Raw genomic sequence first — 25,718 nt, forward strand, 5'->3', positions numbered from 1 at the left:
TTTTAATTGGGTTAGTTGTCTTCTTAGAGTGAAGTCGTGTGAGTTCTTTGTATATTTTGGAGATTAAACCTTTGTCTGAGGTATCATTGGCAAATATGTTTTCCCATACAGTTGGTTGTCTTTTTATTTTAATGCTGTTTTCTTTAGCTGCGCAGAAGCTTTTTATTTTGATGAGATCCCATTTGTTTATTCTTTCCTTTATAGTCCTTGCTCTAGGGGACATATCAGTAAAAATGTTGCTGCGTGAAATATCTGAGATTTTCCTGCCAATGTTCTCCTCTAGGACTTTAATGGTGTCATGGCTTATATTTAAGTCTTTTATCCACCTTGAATTTATTTTGGTGTATGATGTAAGTTGGTGCTCGAGTTTCATTTTTTTGCATGTAGCTGTCCAGTTCTCCCAACACCATTTGTTGAAGAGGCTATCTTTACCCCATTTTATGATACTGCCCCCTTTGTCGAATATTAATTGACTGTAGAGATTTGGGTTTATTTCTGGGCTCTCTATTCTGTTCCATTGGTCTATGTGCCTGTTTTTATGCCAGTACCAGGCTGTTTTGATTACAGTGGCCTTGTAATACAGTTTGATATCAGGTATTGTGATCCCTCCTACTTTGTTCTTCTTTCTTAACATTGCAGCTGCTATTCGGGGTCTTTTATGGTTCCAGATAAATTTTTGAAGTGTTTGTTCTATGTCTGTGAAATATGCCATTGGTACTTTAATAGGTATTGCATTGAATCTGTAAATTGCTTTGGGTAGTATGGACATTTTGATGATGTTAATTCTTCCAATCCATGAACACGGTATACGTCTCCATTTGTTTGTGTCTTCCTTGATTTCTGTCTTCAGTGTTGTGTAATTTTCTGCATACAGGTCTTTAACCTCCTTGGTTAGATTTATTCCCAGATATTTTATTTTTCTTTTTGCTATATCAAATGGGATTTTTTTCTTGATTTCTGCTTCTGCTGATTCATTGTTAGTATACAGAAATGCCTTTGATTTCTGGATATTGACTTTGTATCCCGCTGTTTTGCCAAATTCATTTATTAGTTCCAGCAATTTTTTGGTAGAGTCTATAGGATTTTCCATGTACACTATCATGTCATCTGCAAACAGTGACAGTTTTGTTTCCTCCTTTCCGATTTGGATGCCTTTTATTTCCTTTTCTTGTCTGATTGCTGTGGCTAGAACTTCCAATACTATATTAAATAGAAGTGGTGAAAGTGGACAACCTTGTCTTGTTCCTGATCTTAGTGGAAAAGCTTTCAGTTTTTGCCCATTCAGTATGATGTTGGCTGTAGGTCTTTCATATATGGCCTTTATTATATTGAGGAATGCTCCCTCTATTCCCACTTTGCTGAGTACCTTTATCATAAATGGGTGTTGTACCTTATCAAAAGCTTTTTCCGCGTCTATTGATATGACCATGTGGTTTTTGTCCTTGCTTTTGTTTATGTGGTGTATTACATTTACTGATTTGCGGATATTGAACCATCCTTGCATCCCTGGGATGAATCCCACTTGGTCATGGTGTATGATCTTTTTGATGTATTGTTGGATGCGATTTGCCAATATTTTGTTGAGGATTTTAGCATCTATGTTCATCAGTGATATTGGCCTAAAGTTTTCTTTCTTTGTTGTGTCTCTATCTGGTTTTGGAATTAGGATAATGCTCGCTTCATAAAAAGAGTTTGGGAGTTTCCCATCATTTTGGATTTTTTGGAATAGTCTGTGAAGAATAGGGGTTAGCTCTTCCTTAAACGCTTTGTAGAATTCTCCTGTGAAACCATCTGGTCCGGGGCTTTTGTGTGATGGGAGTTTTTTGATTACTGCTTCAATTTCATTTGCTGTTATTGGTCTGTTCAGGCTTTCTACTTCTTCTTCATTGAGTTTTGGAAGATTATATTTTTCTAGAAATTTGTCCATTTCACCTAGGTTTTCAAATTTCTTGGCATACAGTTCTTCATAGTAATTCCTTACAATCCCTTCTATTTCTGTGGTATCAGTTGTAATCTCTCCTCTTTCATTTCTGATTGTGTTTATTTGTGTCCTCTCTCTTCTTTTCTTAATGAGCCTACTTAAAGGCTTGTCTATTTTGTTTATCTTTTCAAAAAACCAACTCTTGGATTCATTGATCCTTAGAATTGTGCTTTTAGTCTCTATGTCATTTAATTCTGCTCTGATCTTGGTTATTTCCTTCCTTGTACTTGCTCTGGGCTGTCTTTGTTGTTGTTCTTCGAGTTCTTGCAGGCGTCGGGTTAGGTTGTTTGTTTGAAATGTTTCTATTTTCTTTAGGTAAGCCTGTATTGCTATGAACTTCCCTCTCAGGACTGCCTTGGCCGTGTCCCATAAGTTTTGGGTTGTTGTGAGTTCATTTTCATTTGTTTCCAGAAACTTTTTGATTTCTTCCCTAATTTCAATCTTGACCCATTCGTTGTTTAATAGCATACCATTCAGTCTCCATGATTTTGGGTGTTTTGGGTTTTTTCCTTTGGGGTTGGTTTCTAATTTCAGTCCCTTGTGGTCAGAGAAAATGCTTGGTATGATTTCAATTTTCTTGAATTTGTTGAGGCTCATTTTGTGTCCTATCATGTGGTCTATCTTTGAAAATGTTCCATGTGCATTTGAAAAGAATGTGTATTTAGCTTCTTTGGGATGAAGCGCTCTATATATATCAGTCAAGTCCATTTCATCTAGGGTGTTGTTTAGTGCAGCTATATCTTTGTTGATATTTTGTTTGGAAGATCTGTCCATTTTTGACAGTGGGGTGTTAAAATCCCCTACTATAATTGTGTTGCTGTCAATATCTTTCTTGAAGTCTTCTAGGATTTTTCTTATATATTTGGGTGCTCCTATGTTGGGTGCATATATATTTATGATGTTAATGTCTTCGTGCTGGATTCTTCCCTTGAGCAATATGAAGTGACCTTCTGGGTCTCTCTTTATGGCCCTTTTTTTGAAGTCTATTTTGTCTGATATTAGAATTGCTACCCCGGCTTTTTTTTCTTGTCCATTTGCTTGGAAAATTTGTTTCCAGCCTTTCACTTTTAGTCTGTGATGGTCTTTTGTCCTGAGGTGGGTCTCCTGTAGGCAGCATATGTGTGGGTCATGCTTTCTTATCCATTCAGCTATTCTATGTCTTTTGATTGGAGCATTTAATCCATTTACATTTAAGGTTATTATTGATAGGTACTTATTCATTGCCATTTTTGTACCACAGTTCCTCTCTGTCTCTCTCTTTTCCTTCCTTTCCTTAAAGCAGTCCTTTTAATATTTCTTGTAGAGCTGGTTTGGTGGAGGTGTATTCTTTTAGACTTCTTTTGTCTTGGAAGCTCTTTACTTGGCCTTCTATCTTGATTGAGAGCCTTGCTGGGTAAAGTAGCCTTGGTTGTAGGCCTCTGGTTCTCATTACTTGAAATATTTCTTGCCATTCTCTTCTTGCTTGGAGTGTTTCCATTGAGAAGTCAGTAGCCAACCTTATTGGGGCTCCCTTGTATGTTACTTCCTTTTTCTCCCTTGCTGCCTTTAAGATTCTCTCTTTGTCTTGGAATTTTGCCATTTTCATTGTGATGTGTCTTGCAGTGGGGCTCTTTGGGTTCCTCTTGAATGGGACTCTCTGTGATTCCTGGATTCTTGTCACGTTTTCTCTCATCAAATTAGGAAAATTTTCCATCATTACTCTTTCAAATAGGTTTTCTCTCCCTTGTTCTTCTCCTTCTCCTTCTGGTATTCCTATTATTCAGATATTGTTACGTTTCATATTATCTTGCATTTCTCTTAGTCCCTCTTCATCCTTTTTGAGCCTCTTTTCCCTTTCTTGCTCTTTCTGGGAGATTCTTTCTACTGTGTCCTCCAACTCGCTGATCCGATCTTCTGCCTCATTGATCCTGCTTTTCATTCCTTCTACTGTGTTCTTCAGTTCCAAAATTGTATTCTTCATTTCCTCTTGGCCTTTGCTGATAGTTTCTATTTCCTTTTTCATGTTGATATAGTTTGTGGAGAGCTCATTGTTGCTCCCCTCTAGTTTCTGGTAGCTCCCCTCTAGTTTCTGGTAGCTCATTGTGAGCTCTTTGAATTTCCTGATAACAAGTGCTTTGAATTCAATATCTGATAGCTGACTTGCCTCTCTTTCATCTGAGATTTTTTCTGAGACTTCCACCTTTTCTTTCATTTGGGCATTGTTTCTTTGTCCTCCCATTGTTCACAAGAGTCTTCTTGTTAGCTTCAGCTTCTTAAATTGATCTGTTCTGACTCCCCAGGTTTATGGTGTGAACTTCTGTGGCAGAATACCTGTGAAATTCAGTGGTGCAGTCTCCTGCCGGTATCTTGATGTTCTCTGCTTCCACCTACTCCTTTCTTTGTGTGTGTGTGTGACAGCCGGCCCGCCGTCTTCGCAGACACGTCCAGCTCCTAAGGTCCTCCTAGGCGCTTAAGTTTCATTTTTTTTTGCATGTAGCTGTCCAGTTCTCCCAACACCATTTGTTGAAAAGGCTGTCTTTACTCCATTTTATGTTATTGCCCCCTTTGTTGAATATTAATTGACTGTAGAGACTGGGGTTTATTTCTGGGCTCTCTGTTCTGTTCCATTGGTCTATGTGTCTGTTCTTATGCCTGTACCAGGCTGTTCTGATTATAGTGGCCTTGTAATCAGTTTGGTATCAGGAATTGTGATCCCCCCTACTTTGTTCTTCTTTCTCAAAATTGCTGAAGCTATTCAGGGTCATTTATAGTTCCATAATTTTTGAAGTGTTTGTTCTATATCTGTGAAATATACTATTGGTACTTTAATGGGGATTCCCTTGAATCTATAAATTTCTTTGGGTAGTATGCATATTTTGATGATGCTACTTCTTCCAATCCATGAGCATGGTACATCCTTCCATTTATTTGTGTCCTCCTTAATTCAATGTGGTGTAGTTTCCAGAGTACAGGTCTTTTACCTCCTTGGTTAGGTTTATCCTAGCTACTTTAGTTTTATTTTTGTTATAGCCAATGAGATTTTTTCCCTGATTCCTGTTTCTGATATTTCATGGTTGGTGTACAAAAATGTCTTTGATTTCTGAATATTGACTTTGTATCCTGCTGTTTTGCCAAATTCACTTATTAGGTCAAGTGGGTTTTTTGTGGAGTCTATAGAATTTTCTATGCACACTATCATGTCATCTACAAACAATGACAGTTTTGCTTCTTCTTTTTCAATTTAAGCGGCTTTAATTTCTTTTCTTGTCTGATTGCTGTAGCCAGGACTTCCAACACTATGTTGAATAGAAGTGGTGAAAGTGGGCATCCTTGTCTTGTTCCTGATCTTAGTGGGAAAACTGTTAAGTTTTTGCCCATTGAGTATGATGTTGGCTGTAGGTCTCTCATACATGGCCTTTATTATATTGAGGAATGCTCCCTCTATACCCACTATGCTGAGTGTTTTTATCATGAATAGGTGTTGTACCTTATCAAATGCTTTTTCTGCATCTAAGGATATAACCATGTGATTTTTGTCTTTGCTTTTGTTTATGTTGTGTATTACATTTATTGATTTACGAATATTGTACCATCCTTGCATCCCTGGGATGAATCCCACTTGGTCATGGTATATGATCTTTTTAATGTATTGTTGGATGTGATTGCCAATATTTTGTTGAGGATTTTAGTGTCTATATTCATTAGTGATATTGGCCTGAAGTTTTCTCTCCTTGTTGTGTCTTTATATGGTTTTGGGATTAGGATGATTCTGGCTTCATAAAAATAGTTTGGGAGTCTTCCATCTTCTCGAATTTTTTGGAATAATCTGTGAAGGATAAGGGTCAGCCCATCTTAAATGCTCTGTAGAATTCTCCTGTGAAACTGTCCAGTCAGAGCTTTTGTGTGGTCTCAGGAGGTTTTTGATTACTGCTTCAATTTCATTTACTGTTATTGGTCTTTCCAGGCTTTCTGCATCTTCTTCATTGAGTTTTGGAAGATTATATTTTTCTAGAAATCTGTCCATTTCACCTAGGTCTTCAAATTACTTGGCACAGAGTTCTTCATAGTAATTTCTTAGAATCCTTTGTATTTCTGTGGTATCAGTTATAATTTCTTCTCTTTTGCTTCTGATTGTGTTTATTTGGGTCCCCTCTCTCTCTTTTTCTTTGAAGGCTTGTTGGTTTTGTTTATCTTTTCAAAATACCAGCTCCTGGATTTCTTGATCCTTAGAATTGTGCTTTTAGTCTCTATGTCATTTAATTCTGCTCTGATCCTGGTCATTTCCTTCCTTCTACTTGCTCTGGGCTGTCTTTGTTGTTGTCTTCAAGTTCTTGTAGGTGTGGGGTTAGGTTGTTCATTTGAAATGTTTCTATTTTTTTTTTTAGGTAGGCCTGTATAGCTAGGAACTTTACTGTCTTCACTATGTCCCATAAGTTTCGGGTTGTTGTTAGTTCATTTTCATTTGTTTTCAGAGACTTTTTGATTTCTTCCTTGATCTCATCTTGATCCATTCATTGTTTAATAGCATACTATTTAATCTTCATGAGTTTGAATATTTTTGAGTTTTTCTTTTGGGGTTGGTTTCTAGTTTCAGTCCCTTGTGGTCAGAGAAAATGCTTGTTGATATGATTTCAATTTTCTTGAATTTGTTGAGGCCTGTTTTGTGTCCCATCATGTGATCTATCTTTAAAAATGTTCCATGTGCATTTGAAAACAATGTGTATTTTGCATCTTTGGGATGAAAGACTCTCTCTATATTAGTTAAGTCCATTTGTTCAATGACACAATATCTCTGTTGATATTTTGTTTGGAAGATCTATCCATTTTTGACAGTGAGGTGTTGAAATCCCCTACTATAATTGTGTTGCTGTCAATATCTTTCTTGAAGTCCTCCAAGGTATTCTTTATGTATTTGGGTGCATATATATTTACGATATTTTTGTCTTTTCAATGGATTCTTCCCTTGAGTATTATGAAGTGACCTTCCGGGTCTCTTTTTATGGCCCTTGTTTTGAAATCTGTTTTATCTGATATGAGTATTGCTATCTTGACTTTTTTTCTTGTCCATTTGCTTGGAAGATTTGTTTCTAGCCCTTCACTTTCAGTCTGCGTAAATATTTTTTTCCGAGGTGGGTCTCAGGTGTAGGTCATGATTTCTTATCCATTCAGCTATTCTATGTCTTTTGATTGGAGCATTTAATCCATTTATGTTAAAGGTTATTATTGATAGGTACTTATTCATTGCCATTGTAATTCCTTCACACCTGTGTTCCTCTCTCTTACACTGTCTTTCTTCCTTTCGTTAAAGCAGACCCTTAAGCATCTCTTGCAGTGCTGATTTGGAGGAGGTGTATTCTTTGAGTCTTCCTTTGTCTGGGAAACTCCTTATTTCGCCTTCCATTTTTTTTATTTTTTTAATATATTTTATTTATTTATTTTCAGAGAGAGGGGAAGGGAAGGAGAGAGGGAGAGAAATATAAATGTGTGGTTGCCTCTCATGTGTCCCCCACTGGGAACTGGCCTGCAACCCAGGCATGTGCCCTGACTGGGAATCGAACCGTGATCCTTTGCTTCACAGGCCCGCGCTCGATCCACTGAGCTACACCAGCCAGGGCTGGCCTTCCATTTTAATTGAGAGACTTGCTGGATACAGGAGTCTTGGTTGCAGGCCTTTGGTTTTCATTACCTGGAATATTCCTTGTAATCTCTTCTGGCTTGGAGTGTTTCCATTGAGGAGTCAGCTGTTAGCCTTATTGGGGCTTCATTGTATGTTACTTCCTGCTTCTCCTTTGCTGCCTTCAAAATTCTCTGTCTTGGAATTTTGCCATTTAATTATCATGTGTCTTGAAGTGGGCCTCTGTGGGTTCCTTTTGATTGGGATTCTCTGTGATTCCTGGATTTGTGTGACCTTTTAATCTCATAAAATTAGGAAATTTTCCATCATTACTTTATGAAACAGGTTTCCTATCCCTTGTTCTTCTTCTTCTGGTATCCCTATAATATGGATATTATTCTGTTTCACGTTGTCTTGCATTTCCCTTACCACCTCTTTGTTCTTTGAGTCTCTTTTCCTTTTCTTGACCTTTCAGGGTGTTTTTTTCTACGTTGTCCTCCAGCTTGCTGATTCAATCCTCTCCTTTATCTAGACTGCTTTTGATTCCTTCTCCTGTGTTCTTCAAATTAGAAGTTATATTCTTCATTACCTCTTGGTCCTTGTTGATAGTTTCTATTTCCTTTTTCTTGTTGATATAGTTTGCAGTGAGTTCATTGTAGTTTCCCTACAGTTTTCCATCATTCTCTGTGAGCTCATTGAGCTTCCTGAAAACCATTGCTTTGAACTCAGTATCTGATAGCTGACTTGCCTCTATTTCATTTAGCATTCTTTATGAGGTTTCCTTCTTTCCCTTCATTTGAGGGTTGTTTCTTTGTCTTCCCATTGTTTGTGAGACTCTTCTTGCTAGCCTCTTAAATTAATCTGTTCTGACTCCCGGGGTTTATGGTGTGAACTTCTATGATAGAAGACCTGTGAGATTCACTAGTGCAGTCTCCTTGATCTCCTGAGCTTGCTGGTCTTGGGCTGTTGTTTATGTTGGCTCTCTGTATATCTTTGGGTTTTGATTGCTGTTGGTGGGTCCTTCCCTCCAGCTGCTTAACTGAGGGTCACTCCATCCCATCTTGTATTCTATTGTGCAGGTGTGGACAAGTTGTGTTGAAAGTGGTTCTTCTGTCTGTATGAGGTTTTGAGGCTTCTCTCTTGCTATTGTTCAGTTGTTTGTTTTGGGTAATTTCTCCACCATTCAGTTGTATTTCCAGATCAGTCCTGGATGGAGGTTAGTGTGGCTTCCACTTGCTCCTTAACCTTCTTCTGTTGTTATCTGTTGTTGGTTCCTTTGTTAGTGGGTTTTTTCTTCCATCAGGTGTACTGGTGTTCACAGCTCCAACCTACTTTATGCCCATCCTGCTCCCAGCTTGGTAGCAATTTGAGGACAGTGGCATGTGGTTCTCTGTATGGGACTCTGGGTCTCCAGTTACAGAGAGAGAGAGCAGACCTTGCTCTCTAAGTACTGAATGTGTTGGTTTTGACCAGTCTGGGGCTGTCTCTACTTTCAGTTCATTTAATAGAACTTTTCCCCACTGTAGCATCAATTTAACATTTTATTTTCTGAAATTTTAGTTAATCACAAATCATAGCCTTCTTAGTAGGATTCTGAAGAATGAGTTGTTACAAATCAAAATGAATAAAACAAAACATACATAGGAAAAAACATCTGTTTACATATGTTTATGTGTATAGATAACAGCAATAAGAACACCATGTTGGTCCTGCTTCATAGGGCCCTTTTTAGATTCATTTTAGTGTTTAATTTTCTAGATCTTTTATTTGTAGAATTATAAGCTAATAAATTCCTCAATTTCATGGAAACTTAGACTAGACTTTGCACTGATAGTCTTAATAGTGTTCTGATTAAAAAATCAATATAAATCCAGATCTTAATAAGTTGGGTAATCATCAGCGGAATACAATTCCAAAGCATGGTTTCCCAAATAATATTAGGAAATGAACTTTTACCACAAGACATAAAAGAGAAAGAGAGAAAAGAAAACAAACAAACAAAAAATAGTTTGGCAGACATAGGTCCTATAATTACCATACTTAAAGTAAACATAAGTGGATTAAACTCAATCAGAGAATGCAGACTCTCAAAAATATTTGAAAACAAGATCCAGCAAAATATTGTTCACAAAAGGTCCATTTTAAACCAACAAATCCAGAAAGATTAAAAATAAAAAGACAGAAAACTATATAGAAGGGAATACAAACTTAAAAGAAAGCTAGGGAATTTGGACTTCCAGCCAAGATGGAGGAGTAGGTAAGAGACACACTGTGCCTCCTCACACAAGCAAAATAAGCACATCAAAAATTTAGAAACAAAAAAGCAACCAGTACTGAAAGAAAACTGAACTGTATGGAAGTCTGACAACCAAGGAGTTAAAGTACACACATTCATCCAGATTGGTAGGACTGGTAGGAGTTGGGTGGCTGTGAGGAGACGGGTCGCTGCAAAAAATGCAGTGGCTGGCGAACCCCAGGCCCAAGGCAGCAGCTGGCGAACCCTGAGCACCTGGGGTAAGTATGGTAAATCAGCAGTGGGAATACCCAGCAAGGTGGTGGATTGTGGAACATGGCGCAGTGTGCAAGGTGGCTGGTGGACTATGTGGTCCCACATTCCTATGCCGATAAACCAGGCAAAACTGGGGAGAGAGATAGACCACACAACTCAGGGCTCCAGTGCGGGGAAATAAAGCCTCAAAACACCAATTAAAAACACCTGTGGGAGTCTCTTCAGTCTCACAAGAGAATTTGTTGGAGAGACTCACAGGGTCCTAGAATGTACACAAACCTACCTACATGAGAATCAGTACCAGAAGGGCCCAGTTTGCTTGGAGGAAGTGGTGGATGGGACTGAAATCTGGCAGAGAGAGGAGCAAGCACTGTTGCTCCTTCTCGGACCCTTGCCCCACATACAGTGTCACAACCCAGCAACTGAGGTGCCCTGCTCTGGTGAACACCTAAGGCTCTGCCCCTCACTACATAACAGGCACAAGAGACAAAAAAAAATGGCCTGAATGAAAGAACAGATGAAAGCTCAAAAAAAAAAAAATACAACTAAGCGATAAAGAGATAGCCAACCTATCAGGTACACAGTTTAAAGCACTGGTGATCAGAATGCTCACAAAATTGGCTGAATTTGGTTGCAAATTAGGTGAAAAAATGAAGGCTACACTAAGTGAAATGAAGGAAAACACACAGGGAAACAATAGTGATGGGAAGGAAACTGGGACTCAAATCAATGGAATGGGCCAGAAAGAAGAAACATCCAAACAGAAATGAATGAAGAAACAAGAATTAAAAAAATTGAGGAGAGGCTTAGGAACCTCCAGGACATCTTTAAACGTTCCAACATCTGGATTATAAGAGTACCAGAAGGGGAAGAGGAAAAATAACAAGTGGAAAAGTTATTTGAACAAATAATAAAGGAGAACTTCCCTAATCTGGCAAGGGAAATAGACTTCCAGGTACTCTAGGAAGCTCAGAGAGTCCCAAAGAAGTTGGACCCAAGGAGGAACACGCCAAGGCATATCATAATTACATTAGCCAAAATTAAAATGAAGGAGAGAATCCTAGAAGCAGCAAGAGAAAAGGAGACAGTCACCTACAAAGGAGTTCCCATCAGACTCTCAGTGGATTTCTCAAAAGAGACCTTACAGGCAAGAAGGGGCTGGAAAGAAGTATTCCAAGTCATGAAAAGCAAGGACCTACATCCAAGATTGCTGTATCCAGCAAAGATTTCATTTAGAATGGAAGGACAGATCAAGTGCTTCTCAGATAAGGTCAAATTCAAGGAGTTCATCATCACCAAGCCCTTATTCTATGAAATGTTAAAGGGACTTATCTAAGAAAAAGAAAATAAAAAATATGAACAGTAAAATGACAACACACTTAGTTATTAACAATTGAACCTAAAATAAAACAAAAAAAGAAAAAAACCAAAAAATGAACTAAGCAAACTACAACAGGAACAGAATTACAGAAATGGAAATCACATGGAAGGTTATCAGCAGGGAGGAGGAAAGGAGAGAATGGGGGAAAAGGTATAAGGAATAAGAAGCATAAGTTGTAGATACAAAATAGACAGGGGTAGGTTAAGAATAGTGTAGGATATATAGAAGCCAAAGAACTCATATGTATCAAAACCACAATTGATATCCCTTCCCCCCAACTCTCAACCTGTTCAAATGGGTTAAAATTCTAAATGTGAAAGATGTAATAAAATTATAGCTAATATAGAAAAACAGAAAGTTTCTTGGGCCCCATCCTACACTTACCAAATCAGAAACTTTGAGGGTAGAGTCTAGCAATAGAGTCTGCAGGTGATTCTATTCCATATCCAAGCTTGAGAACTAAGGTTCTAAGCAAACATCCAGCATCATAAAAAGTACCATCTGTACTTCCAAGCCTTTGGAATGATACCTAGTTCCTACAGGAATTCTTGTCATACTATTCATAAGGCACTAAATGAGTTATCTGTATACCTTTCATCCAACAAGGTTTTAAGTCTCAGGGGGAAAGGAATTATTGTATTATGGTCACAGTACTGTACATACTATCTCCCATACTGCAGCAATGATTAATATGTTCAATGCCACCCATTCTTATGCTCCCAGCTTTCTGTAAATTTTTTAAAAAATTAAACACGTCCTTACTGTCTTAACTCTTTTGAAGCTGGTTTCTCACCACATTTCCTGTTATTTACAGTATAGTGCTGAATTACAAATAGGCTTATTGTGTGACACTGCAGAGTGCCACACACATTCGAACTGGCAGAATTTTACAGCACAGAAGGCGATGCTAAGTGGTTACTGAAATATGAGCTCTTAAGTAAGAGACAAAAATTGTAAAAAAGGCAAAAACTGGAATATAGTGGCAACATTTTCAAAACAGAAATTCCTTTCCATTTGCTCTTTTAAAGCATATTTACCTGAGGTGTGACTGTATGGTCAATTAGGTTCTCAGTTAAAGATAAAAGCAAAGCATCCAATTCATCTGCAGCATCCTATGAAGACAAAATATATATAGTTGTTAAATGACCCACTAATCAATCATCAGACAAATTTTTTCCACATCCCTTCAATTTATAATTCTGACGCAGGTTTAACTGGTGTTAAACTTTAAACAAACAGGGACATCCAGGAATCATGGTTATTGATAATCCATATGGTTATCCATAATTATGGATTCTACTTTTGCTTGTAGGGAAACCTAGACTACAATCAGAATGTTAAAAAGCTAGCTGTTATGTGAATTTGCAGATACTATTCCTTTTGGTGAGACAAAACTTGGGTAGGGTTAAGAGTATCAGGCTCTTAAACTAGTAGAGGTAGAAAGTTCAGCACAGGAGACAGGTGAATAAGGAGATGCTTCCTCTTTTCTCTTTTTTTTTTTTATATAAAGGAGATGCTTCTTTATCCAGATGCATGGGAGCTTCACTGTTTGAAAAAGAGGACAACATGAACTTCTCCCATAAACTTTAATGAACACATTTGTTTAATTATTATTTGAGGCACTTTATGGAAGATGTAGTTCTGTACTGCAGAGTGTGTGTGCACATGTGCATGTGTGTATGTGTGTTGTTTGTAGGGACAGAAAGAACTTTAAAAGTACAAAAGATAAAATTCCAATCTGGAAATAAGGGACATAAGTATCTAAGGTATAGTAAATAACAAAAAAGGCCTTTCATTTATACAATTCCATTTTTATCTACCCACTTTCAGGCCATGGTGAATTTCCTGTTCATGTTTCAATATTCAATTTTAATCACAAAATGGAAAAAGTTGTTCTCTCTTTTCTTCATCTCCCTCCTCCTATCCCATGCCTCCCACCGTGTGGCCTGAGTGAGTGAACCAAAACAGCTTGTGCAGACTTCTACCACAATGTATTAAAATTCTCCCTCCCAGTGGACTATAAGCAAAAAGAAAAACATGTTTCATTCGATTTTAATTTCCAAAGCCTAGCATGATGTCTAGTATATATTACATATGCACAAATCTTTTAACTAAATGTCCTTCTCTACTCCAAAAAGTCTTAGGTTCCACCTAACATTTTCAGTGATCAATAAAAGGTATCACTATATCTGTTTAGAATTCTAATGAGCAGAAAGGAAGCTCCTGGTTGTTTCATTTTTTAACCCCAAATTCTGAAAAATCATACACCTCAATGATAACTAGACTATTTTAGGATAGTGGGAAGAATCTATTGATTTCTACTTTTTTCTTTTTTGAAATAGTTGGTAAATTTCTACAATAAATGTTCTTATGCAATAAAAAAGCATGTTCATTTACAAGAACAATTTTTCATTTAACTCACAAATTAAAACATTCACTTGGCAGTGAACTAGGTTCTATGATGTCTGAACTGGTGAGGGTGTGGCAGCTCTGATGAGCTGGTTACACTGCAACATAATGACAAGTTGCTGCTATTTCAGAAAGTTTATTCTGAATAATTAGTGTCTACTATGTGTCATGTACAGTTTGAGACACTAGGGAAGCACTGCCAGCATCTCCCCCGCCAAAAAACCAAATAAACAAACAAAGGCCACCCCAAACCCAAAACAACAAATAATAGAAAAACTGGAGAAAAATCCCTGACATCTTATTGTGAGGGATTTGACAATAGGATTCTCCCTAAAGAATTCAGGCTCAATGCTTTTCTCATGACTCAAGTTCTGGTGTGAATCAGAAATCACCAGATGTCCATGGTTGTACTACAGGATTCAATTCAGTATGGTCTTTGGGGAAACCTTAAAAAGTAAAAGTGTTGTTACCTTTAGAACAGAACCACTTCCTGCAGGTGTCGTGTGCACTGGAGTAAAAGAATCTTCAGGGAGGGGCATATGATTCTCGTTTAATATGGAACTGGGAAGAAAATATAAATTCATATCATGATGACCTATATGGGTATAGGCATTATTTTCAAAGAAAGGGTTTGGGAAAGAAGTATAACAAATTCATTGGGAGAATAAGAAATTATAATTTGTGAGGAGCATGATAGCAGTCAAGGTCATACTAATATGCTTCTGTTAAACCCTTTCCCACCCACCACACAACAGTTTCAAATCCAGGTTAGACTCACTCACAGATCAATCAAAGTGTAGGCTACCTTCCCTCCTAAATCTCACTGAAACGACAAAAAAGATTTATCTTGAAAAGAAAGGCAGTTATACAAAAAAGACAGATCAACAGATTAATTTTTAAAAACTGTTACCAAAGACACGAATGAGAAAGCTCAATGGAAGAGAAATTATACAGAATACCTGAGATATGGGAGAACTGTTAGGAAATCATAAGGAGAAGCCCCCATTTAAGGACACAGGTTGGAGACCTCTGCTGAGAAGGAAGCAACACCTAGAATGCTCTGTTACAACAGGACCGGCCAGGGGAGAGGATGCCAAAGAATATGTTACTGGTAGGCGCGGTAGTAATGACAAGGGGGTCTAACCCAGATAAGAACACGAATAGGAGAAATCTTACAGACAGATTAAATACCAGGGAGAAAGGGGGGAAATGTACAGCCAAAGGTCATCATCCAGTAGGAAATCCCAGTCCTCTCCAGTATCACTGAAAAGTATGCAAACAACAGGAGCACTTCTGTCCAATCCTAGATTGGAAAAGTCAGACATAATTAGTGAAGTGAAAGCTAGGACTGTTGCATCCATAACACTGAGGCAAATAACGGCAAAGAGATAAAAAGAAAGAAGGAATAGTTATGAGAAACACAGAAGATATTTCAACTAATGGATATTCAAAATATAATGGCTTATGATTTTCCAGAACTGAAAAAAGACACAGGTCTTCAGATTGAAAATACCAACAAGAATTTTAAAAATAAATCTATTCTTGGGCATACAGTAATGAAAATGCAGAACGTCAAGAATAAGAAGTAAAATCTAAAGGCTACCAAGGAGAAAAAATGACTGTGCTTTGGAAAGAAGAAACAGTTCAGACAAAAGGAGTTGATGTAAGAAAGAGCGGGCATCAAAAGAGTGAAGTATGTTTTACAATGAATTCTCTCAACTCTTGGACAAAAGATTAGTCCCAAGTAGTTTGCACTGTTGCCAAACATGGAAGGAAGCAGAGGAAAAGTGTCTGCATCCATTCTGCTCCTAGGTACAAACCTTAAATAATCCTCATAACAGCCCTTGCCAGTGTGGCTCAGTTAGTTGGAGCATTGTGCAGCAACTGAAGGGTTGCAGTGCAGGTTCAATTCCCAGTCAGGGCACATACCTAGGTTGTGGGTTCAATCTCTGGTCTGGGTGCAGATAATCCCCAGTCCAGTATTGTACAGGAGGCAGCCAATTGATGCTTCTCTCTCAAATTGATGTTTCTCTCTCTCTTCCTCTCTCCCTAAAAGTAATTTTAAAAATGTCCTTGGGTGAGGATAAAAAAAATCCTCCTAATACGTGTGTATACAGAGGAGCACACACAATGTTAACTTGGAACAAACATCTGTCCACCAACAAAAGAATGAATAAAGTGTGCCAATGAATTAAGTGTCATCACTCATGTAATGGCAGTTAATATGAACGACCAGAGATAATTTTTAAAAACACAAATATGTAAAAACCCCCACTGAATTGTGCACTTTAAGTGGGTGAATGGCATAGTATTTGAATTATATATCCATAAAACTGTTACTAAAAAAAAAGATCTGAATAGACATTTCTTCAAAGAAGAAAAGATATTTAACATTTTTAGTCCTTAGGTAAATGAAAATCAAAACTTCAAGGAGACACCACTTCATATTCACTAGAATAAATATGATTTTAAAAGTGGAGAATAATAAGCATTGGCGAGGAAATGGAGAAACTGGACCCCTCATACATTGCTGGTGGGAATGGAAAATGTAGCTGTTTTGGAAGACAGTTTGGCAGTTCCTCAGAACATTAAACAGTCATCACATGATTCAGCAATACACCTCCTGGGTATATATTAAAGAGAACTCAATGTGGGGATAGATGTTCCATTCAATCTGGGCCTTTGCAAGCCCTGTGTGCACTGAAGCAACCATGTTTAACGGACCTGCAGTTGGCGTTGACCTTGGCACCACCTACTCTTCCATGGGTGTCTTCTAGCATGGAAAAGTGGAAATAATTGCTAACAATCAGGGAAAATGAACCACTCCAAGTTATGTCATTTTACTGATACTGGATGATTGAATCAGTGATGCTGCAAAGAATCAAGTTGCAATGAATCCCACCAACATGGTTTTTTGATGCCAAAAGCTTGATTTGACAATGTCATTGTCCAATCTGACATGAAGCACTGGCCCTTCATGGTGGTGAATGATGCTGGCAGGCCCAAGATCCAAGTAGAATAGAAAGGAGAGACAAAAAGTTTCTGTCCGTAAGAGGTGCCATCTATGGTTTTGACAGAGATGAAATCACGGTAGCCTACCTTGGAATGACTGTTACCAATGCTGTCATCACAGTACCTGCCTACTTCAATGACTCAGCATAAGGCTACCAAAGATGTTGGAACTATTGCTGGTCTCAATGTACTTAGAATCATCGATGAGCCAACTGCCACTCTTGTTGCTTACAGCTTAGACAAAAAGGTTGGAGCAGGACTGGAAAGAAACATGATGTTTGACTTGGGAGGTGGTACTCTCGACGTTTCAGTTCTCACAACTGAAGATGGAATCTTTGAGGTTAAATCTGCAGCCAAGAACACTCCAGTGGAGAAGACTTTGACAGTGTCTTCTCCACGAAATGGTCAACTATTTTATTGCAGAGTTCAAGGGCAAGCATAAGGGAGACATCAGTGAGAACAAGAGGGCTGTTCATTGCCTCTGTACTGCTTGTGAACGTGCTAAGTGTACTCTCTCTTCTAGCAGCCAGACCAGTATTGAGATTGCCTCACTCTATGAAAGTATCAACTTCTATACTTTATCACTTCATGCCTGATTCGAAGAACTGAATGCTGACCTTTTCCATGGCACCCAGGACCATGTAGAGAAAGCCCTTCAGGATGCCAAGCTTGACAAGTCCTAGGCCCATGATGTTGTCCTCATGGATGATTCTACCTGTATCCCTAAGATTCAGAAACTCCTACAGGACTTCTCTCATGGAAAATAGTTGAATAAGAGCATCAGCACTGATGAGACAGTTGCTTATGGTGCAGCTGTCCAGGCAGCCACCCTCTCTGGAGACAAATCCAAAAATGCTAAAGATTTGCTGCTCTTGAATGTCACTCCTCTTTCCCTTGGCGTGGAGACTGTTGGTGGAGTCACGACTGTCCTCGTCAAGTGCAACAGTATCAATCCTACCAAGCACACACAGATCTTCACTACCTTCTCTGACAACCAGCCTAGTGAGCGTGCCATGACCAAGGATAACAACTTGCTTGGTAAGTTTGAATTCACAGGCATACCTTGTGCACCCTGCAGTGTTCCTCAGATTGAAGTCACTTTTAATACTGATGCCAATGGCATCCTCAATGTCTCTGCTGTGGATAAGAGTACAGGAAAAGAGAACAAGATTACCATCACTGATGACAAGGGGCATCTGAGCAAGGAGGACATTGATCTCATGGTCCATGAAGCTGAGAAGTACAAAGCTGAAGGTGAGAAGCAGCGGAACAAGGTGTCTTCCAAGGTTTTCCAAGAATTCACTTGAATCCTATGCATTCAACATGAAGGCAACTGTTGGAGATGAAAAACTTCAAGGCAAGATTGATGATAAGGGCAAACAGAAGATTCTTGTATGCAGTTAAATCAACTGGCTTGATAAGAACCAGACTACAAAAAATGAAGAATTTGAACATCAGCAGAAAGGGCTGGAAAAAGTCTGCAACTCCACCAGTACCAAGCTGTATGAGAATGCAGAAGGAACCCCAGGAGAAATGCAGGGGGTGGCGCATCCTAGTGGTGGATCCCCTCTATCTGATGATGCCTGCTCTGGTTCACCACAGAAGAGGCTGATGAAGCCAACCTTAAGCACAGACTTAGCATTGTTCCACACAAAACACTGAAAGTATCAAATTTGTAGCAAATTCCATGCCAGTTTTAGAAGTTGAGCTGCTGTATAGTAAATAACCTAGCATTCTTAATCCCTGAACAATGACTACACGCTCAGGAAAAAGAAATAATGCACTTTATAAGCACTGTATAATAAAGTAAAAAATGGGATGTTTTAAATAAAACTAAAATTGGCACCACAAAAAAAAGAGAACTGGATGGGAGTAATAGACAGAAAACTGTACTTGAAAAATAATTAAATAAAAAAATTGGAAAAAAAAAAGAGAACTGAATGCATGTCTATAAAAATTCTTTATTTTTTACTTATTTTTATATATGTGATTGATTATGTTATTACAGTTGTTCCAACTTTTCACACATTGCCCTCCTCCACCCAGCACCCCTCACTCCCTCAGGCAGTCCTACCACCATTTTTCATGTCCATGGGTCATGTGTATAAGTTCTTAGGCTATTCCATTTCCTATACTGTACTTTACATCCCCATGGCTATTCTGTAACTATTTGTACTTCTTTTTAAAAAAATATATTTTATTGATTATGCTATTACAGTTGTCCTATTCCTCCTTTCATTCCCCTCCACCCTGCACACCCCTCCCTGACCAATTCTCCCCTTTCATTTATGTCCATGTGTCACAAGTTCTTTGGATTCTATATTTCCCACACTATTCTTGCCCTCCTCCCCATCTACTTTCTACCTACCATCTACCTTCTCCCCTGCCTCTCCTCCTCCCACTCCCCTGTTGCTAACCCTCCATGTGTTCTTCATTTCTATGGTTCCACTCCTGATCTGGCTGTCCTCTTAGTTTGCTTTTGTTTTAGGTGTGGTTGTTAGTAACTGAGTTTGCTGTCCTTTCACTGTTCATATTTTTCATCTTTTTCTTAGATAAGTCCCTTTAACATTTCATATAATAAGGGCTTGGTGATGATGAACTCCTTGAACTTGACCTTATCTAAGAAGCACTTTATCTGTCCTTCCATTCTAAATGAAAGCTTTGCTGGATAAAGCAATCTTGGCTGTAGGTCTTTGGATTTCATGACTTGGAATACTTCTTTCCAGCCCCTTCTTGCCTGTAAGGTCTCTTTTGAGAAATCCGCTGACAGTCTGATGGGAACTCCTTTGTAGGTGATTGTCTCCTTTTCTCTTGCTGCTTCTAGGATTCTCTCCTTCATTTTAATCTTGGCTAATGTAATTATGATATGCCTTGGTGTGTTCCTCCTTGGGTCCAACTTCTTTGGGACTCTCTGAGCTTTCTGGATTTCCTGGAAGTCTATTTCCTTTGCCAGACTGGGGAAATTCTCCTTTATTATTTGTTCAAATAAGTTTTCCACTCGTGGCTGTTTCTTTCCCCCTTCTGGTACCCCTATAATCCGGATGTTGGAACGTTTAAAAATGTCCTGGAGGTTCCTAAGCCTCTCCTCATTTTTTTGAATTCTTGTTTCTTCATTCCTTTCTGGTTGGATGTTTTGTTCTTCCTTCTGGTCCATTCCATTGATTTGAGTCCCCGTTTCCTTTCCATCACTATTGGTTTCCTGTGCATTTCCCTTCATTTCAATTAGTTTAGCCTTCATATGTTCCTCTAATTTGTGGCTAAAATCAACCAGTTCTGTGAGCATCCTGATCACCAGTATTTTGAACTGTGCATCTGAGAGGCTGGCTATTTCTTGGTCGCTTAGAGTTATTGGCTCTGGGGCTTTGAGTTCTTCTTGAGCCATATTTTGGACTGTTCCTGCCTGTTACGTATCAGGAGCGGAGCCCTAGGTGTTCACCAGAGCAGGGCAACTCAGTTGCTGGGTTGTGATGCTGTATGTGGGGGCGGGGTCAAAAAGGAGCAATGGCGGTCCCATCTGCCACCTCCCGCCACTGCCACTGCAGCTGCCACCATCACCGGGGCCCACACGTTCCGTCCCACTGCGTGCGAATGTGCGACTGCGGTCAGTCCTTCCCCACTGGGTTAGCCCGCTGGGGTCTGCGTGGTCCGTCTCACTGTGTGCGAATGTGCCACCGCGTTCAGTCTGCCCTGCACCCCGACTGGGTCCACGCTGCCTGCGTGCCTGGGTCGGGGGATAGTTCCTGCCCGACCCTGCTCCGCTGCTGGCTCAGCCCCCCTTACCGGTCCCAGTTGAATGGTTCGTTGTTGTCAGATTTCCGTATAGTTTAATTTTCTGTTCTTTGGCTGTGTCTTTGTTTACTAAACCTTTGTTGTGTTCAAACTTGGTTGTGGGAGAAGGCACAGTGTTTCCACCTATGCCTCCATCTTGGTGGAAGTGCCCTGAAGACATTGTGTTAGATGAAAGAAACCAGACACAAAAGCCACATATTGTATGACTGCATTTGTTAGAACTGTCTGGAGTAGGCAATTCCAATAGAGGCAGATGACAGAGTAGTGGTTGTAGGAGCTGGGGCAGGGGTGAGGTGAGCAGGATGTGGGGGAACCAAATGGGTGTGGTGTTTCTTTTACCAGAAGAGGGGTGATGACAATATTATGGAGTTAGTGGTAATAGTTGCAAAATTCGTTAGTTTAGTAAAATGCACTGAATTGTATATTTTTAAAAGATAAATTTTAAGTTTTATGGAATGGGAATTACAACTCAATAATAATATAAAAGAATAAATGGTCTAAATCTACAATAGCAAAATGTGAAGGTAGGATAAAGCTTGGTATTTGGTATATAGATAAGTATTATATAATCTCCATAGTTCTCTCTTTGACTGAAACATTTCATTTCTAAAAGAAGGACACAGTAACTTTTTAAAAGTGTGGTATGGCACGAACAAAAATACCAGTTTCACAGAAGAGGAATAGGTCCAGAAATAGACCAATGTTTAAATTAAACAAGAACTTAGTATAAACAAGAACTTCTTTTAAAAAATGAATTTCAAGTCCTGGCAGAAAAAGATTATTCAAAATATCAACAGCCATTCAGAAAAACAAATCTGGAAGTAATTTTGGAGTACATTCTATGCTTTGTCCAGCTTTAAGAGTTCGATGAAACTGAGAAGCTCTATCCCCATTATTTTTCCCTTGGCCAAAAAAAAGAAAAACAATGAGGTTATTCTAAAAGGCTCCGTTAATAATAATAGTATTAAAAATGTTGTGGGTCAATTGATTTACTGGAGTGAATTTAAAGGTTAAGTTGAAAATCCATTTTTACACTGACGACCAACTAGTATGTTTGTTGAATACTAACTATAAAGTCCTATATACAAAGCCTGCTATATTCTTACGTGTTATATGCATGACAGTATCTGGAACCAAATATAATTAATCAGAAAACACTCCACTAAGTTTATAATGAGGAAAAAACAGCATTCATTCATTCAACACTGTTTAGCATCAACTAGGTACAGAACACTGGGTATGCAGTGATGAAACAAACAAATTGGCATATAGCAGGGAATAAAAGCCTAGCAAGATAAATAAATAGCATAATAGTCACTAAAGAAAAGAGGCAGAACAAAGCTTTCAAAGAAAAGCAGAAAAATGTGCTTGAATATGAGAACCCATAGTAAAAATTTTTTTTATAAGAACAATGTCATTGTGAACACAGGATGGTACTGAAGTTAATAATTTAAGAGAAATAATACATATTCCTCCCAGGTACCTTATAAGATTAAAAATACCTGCAGCTTGGCTGATGTGGCTCAGTGGGCTGAGTACCAGCCTGTGAACCAAAAGGTCACCAGTTCGATTCTCAGTGAATATACATGCCTGGGTTGCAGGGCAACTAATAGATGTTTCTCTCTCTCTCCCTCTTTCTCCTTCCCTTCCCCTCTCTCTAAAAGAAGTAAATAAAAATCTTTTTAAAAATATCTATAAAAGTTGTTTCTGCTCTGTAGTTTAAAGCAATTGAAGAAGAATGAAACTGTAGAGACTAACCAGGAGTATCTTCAAATAATCTAAAACTAGGTACTAACCAGCTGTGTAATGGAAAGAAGAGTGAATTCAAGCTGTATTTCAAACAGATATCCTGAAACCATGTGGTAATAGGTTGGGAAAGAAGAAAAAAGGCCAAAAAAAGTTAAGAAGAAGAATATTTGATTCAGTCGAATCATCTGGTGATAGACTGAAGAAGAGGGAAAAAGGCCCCCCAAAAAGAAGAAAAAATAATTTAATTCAGTTTAACCAAAACTGTACCTTTTTGTGGCAGCATCCTGAACATTGGTGTTTTTATGACTTAATAAGCAATCATCTCTTGTAACCTAAGAAAATGAAATAATAAATATTAAGTCTTTGTTGAGGACACTAAAGTAATAAGAAACTTGTATTTCTTTCCTGTAAAAATAGAAATATCAGTTTGTTTCAGTTCCAAAAGAGGTAATCATATCTTATTTACAGAAATATCAATACTGCACCTAGTGCAAACCCATCCCATATCCATGCTTCCACTTCAATATACTAGCATACAAATCCACACATTTTACTAGATAGCTTTCAATTATTTAAGACACCATGATATGTTAGTCTATAGATACAGATTCCCAAAATATTCCATGCCAGAATTCTTCAAATATATGTGATAAGAAGAAGAAACATGTTAATTGTATACATTTGGCTTTTTATTTTCCCTGAATGCAAGGAATATTTTAGGAGTGAATTCTAAGAAAGTTTTCTGAAGACATCAGTTTTTTCCCTTCAACTTTATTAAGGTATCATTTATATGTAGTAAAATGCACACATTTTAATGTACAGCTTGATAAATTTTGAAAATATATACATGTGCATAACCAACACTATGATGAACATATAAAACATTTTTGCCATCCCCCAAATGCTTGAGGCTTCCAATGCAATCCCATCAAAACCCTTACACATGGTGCCCTGGCTGATGTGGCTCAGTTGGTTGGAGTGTTGTCCTGTAACCAAAAGGTTGCAGGTTTGATTCTAGGTTGGGGCACATGCCTGGGTTTTGGGTTCAATTACCCATCTGGGCACCTATGATCACCAGTCTGGGTGCCTATGGGAGGCAACTAGTCAATGCTTCTCTCTCGTATCGATGTTTCTTCCTCTCCCTTCCTCTATCTCTAAAAGCAATGAAAAAATGTCCTCAGGTGAGGAAAGAAAAGAATCTTACACACGGCAAACAATGATCTGTACTTTCTATAGTTTCTTATAAATTAAATCATTATACCCATCTTTCATGTCTACCTCTTTAGAATAGCATGATGCTTTGGAGATTCACCCATGGTATTACACTTATCACTAATTAATTCCTTTTATGTGCTACGTAACATCCTACTGTATGGATACACCATACTCTGTTTATCTGATAATGAATATTTGGGTTGCTCCTAGTTTTTAGCTATTACTATAAAGCTCCTAGAAACTTTCCTGTACTAATATCTGTTTGAACCTACATATTCATTTCTCTTGGATAAATACCTAAAAGTGGAACTGCTGGATGATATGGTAAGTGTATGTTTAATACTTTGCCAAACTCTTTTCTAAAGTACTTACTAAGCATTTCTTATTCTCATCAGCAATATGCCTTGCAGGAGCTCTACCACCGATAACATACAGATGGTCAGTTTTTATTTTTAGCAGCTATTTTAGTCAAAGTATCTTTTGCATGAAGTATGATGCTAGCTGTAGACTCTTTCAAAGATGCCCTTTGTCCGCTGAAGAAGTTCCATTCTATTCCTAGTTTGCTGAGTTTTTATTATGAAGGTGGGGTGGATTTTGTAAAATGTCTTTTCTATAGGACTTGAGAAAATTTTCTTATTTTTTAGTATGGTGAACTATACTGGCATATGAGTGACAAGCCAATTTTCTTCCTGTGACAAACCCTATTTATTTGGTCATGATGTACTATCCTTTACATAAATTGTTGAATATGATTTATTTATATTTTATTAAGGACTTTTGAGTCTATTTTCAAGAGGGACTAGTCTATAATTTCTTTTCTTGTAATATCTCTTTCTGGTTTTGGTACTGGGGTAATACTAGTCTCATAAAATGAGTTGGAAAGTGCTCTCTCCTACTTTCTTAAAGAGTCTCTGTAGAGCTGCTATTATATCTTCTTTAAGTGTTCAATAGATTTCAATGATAAATGCATCTTTTCCTGGATTTTTTTTTCATGGGAAGGTTTGTAACTATAAAATAAAACCTCTTTCATTAAGAGCTAAAAGAGATCCAATGTATAACTGAAATGTAAGGTAGTAACGACTGCTACCACGACTTGCAGTTCCAACATGAAAACATGTAGTTCCAACACTGGGGATCAACACATTAAATATTGATTCTGTGCCAGGCACTGTTCCAGGTCCTTTACATTTATTATCTCATTTCATCCTTATAACCCACCTTAAGGTGGGTACTACTACTATCTTTTTTTAAACATAATTAAACTGGGGCTCAGAAAAATTAACTAACTTGCTAAGTCACAAAGCTGGTAGGTGGTGGATTAAAAATACGATTCAAACTCAAGCTGCCTGATTCTGGAGCCTGTACCATCATATTTTATTAAGTTGGCCAAAAGGTCAATTTAGTTTTTTCTGTAAAATAAAAGACACATTTTTCATTTTCACCAATAACTATTGATTTGGATATTTTGAGTATGTCGGCTATCTCCTGCTATTGGCTTTTAGTGGGTAGAGGCCAGGGGTGGTGCTTAACATCTTCCAAAGTGTAAGATCGCCTTACAGCAAAGAATTATTTGGCAAAAATGTCAGTAGTACCAAGAAACGTCACAAACCACTTTTGACACGTTCCATCAGTCACAGCACCTTCTCCATACACTGCATAAATCTTTTTTTAGTTTCATTTTTACCTTTCTTGAAATAATAAAGCATAATATGCTGAAAACGTTGTGTATCTTCTACCATCTTCAATATTAAAATGGCTTCCCCCCCAATACACCAATTTTTATAAGTTATTTTTAATGCATGCTAATATGACAGCTGTCAAAATACAACCTAATAAAACTGTTTTGAATGAAGTTAAAAACAACTAAGTGCTACTAGAGCCATTGTATGGAAGAAACTGAATGAAGTTTCTGGCCAGCCCAACATAATTATATTTATATGTAAATATTATATTTTATGTCTGTATTGGGAGAAGAGGATAAATAAAAAATATAAACAATATTCTTCAAGTACTGTCAAGTTCTTTCCAAGGCTTGTGTCCGGGGACAGGATGGATAAAATACATCTTCTCAACAGCATTT

At 38.0% G+C, this 25,718-nt stretch overlaps 1 protein-coding gene and 1 pseudogene across 8 annotated transcripts in view; one reads left to right on the forward strand and one right to left on the reverse strand.

Moving 5' to 3' along the window:
* EPB41L5 (erythrocyte membrane protein band 4.1 like 5) overlaps nt 1-25,718 on the reverse strand; it is a 177,888-nt gene that overhangs the window by 14,672 nt on the left and 137,498 nt on the right. For 6 of the 8 annotated variants that reach the window (XM_037049878.1, XM_037049877.1, XM_037049876.1 and 3 more), the window contains 3 exons: nt 22,691-22,755; nt 14,344-14,434; nt 12,502-12,576 (listed from right to left, as the gene is read on the reverse strand). In XM_037049878.1, the coding sequence (XP_036905773.1) occupies nt 12,502-12,576; nt 14,344-14,434; nt 22,691-22,755 (231 nt within the window). Of the gene's footprint in view, nt 1-12,497; nt 12,577-14,343; nt 14,435-22,690; nt 22,756-25,718 lie in introns of all 8 variants that reach the window. The other 2 variants (XM_037049875.1, XM_037049872.1) reach the window with 1 other exon arrangement.
* On the forward strand, nt 16,456-18,547 carry LOC118989570 (heat shock cognate 71 kDa protein-like; annotated as a pseudogene).

The sequence above is a fragment of the Sturnira hondurensis genome, unplaced genomic scaffold (assembly GCF_014824575.4).
Source record: "Sturnira hondurensis isolate 20B ecotype Veracruz unplaced genomic scaffold, ASM1482457v3 Scaffold0006496, whole genome shotgun sequence".
Taxonomy (NCBI): domain Eukaryota; kingdom Metazoa; phylum Chordata; class Mammalia; order Chiroptera; family Phyllostomidae; genus Sturnira; species Sturnira hondurensis.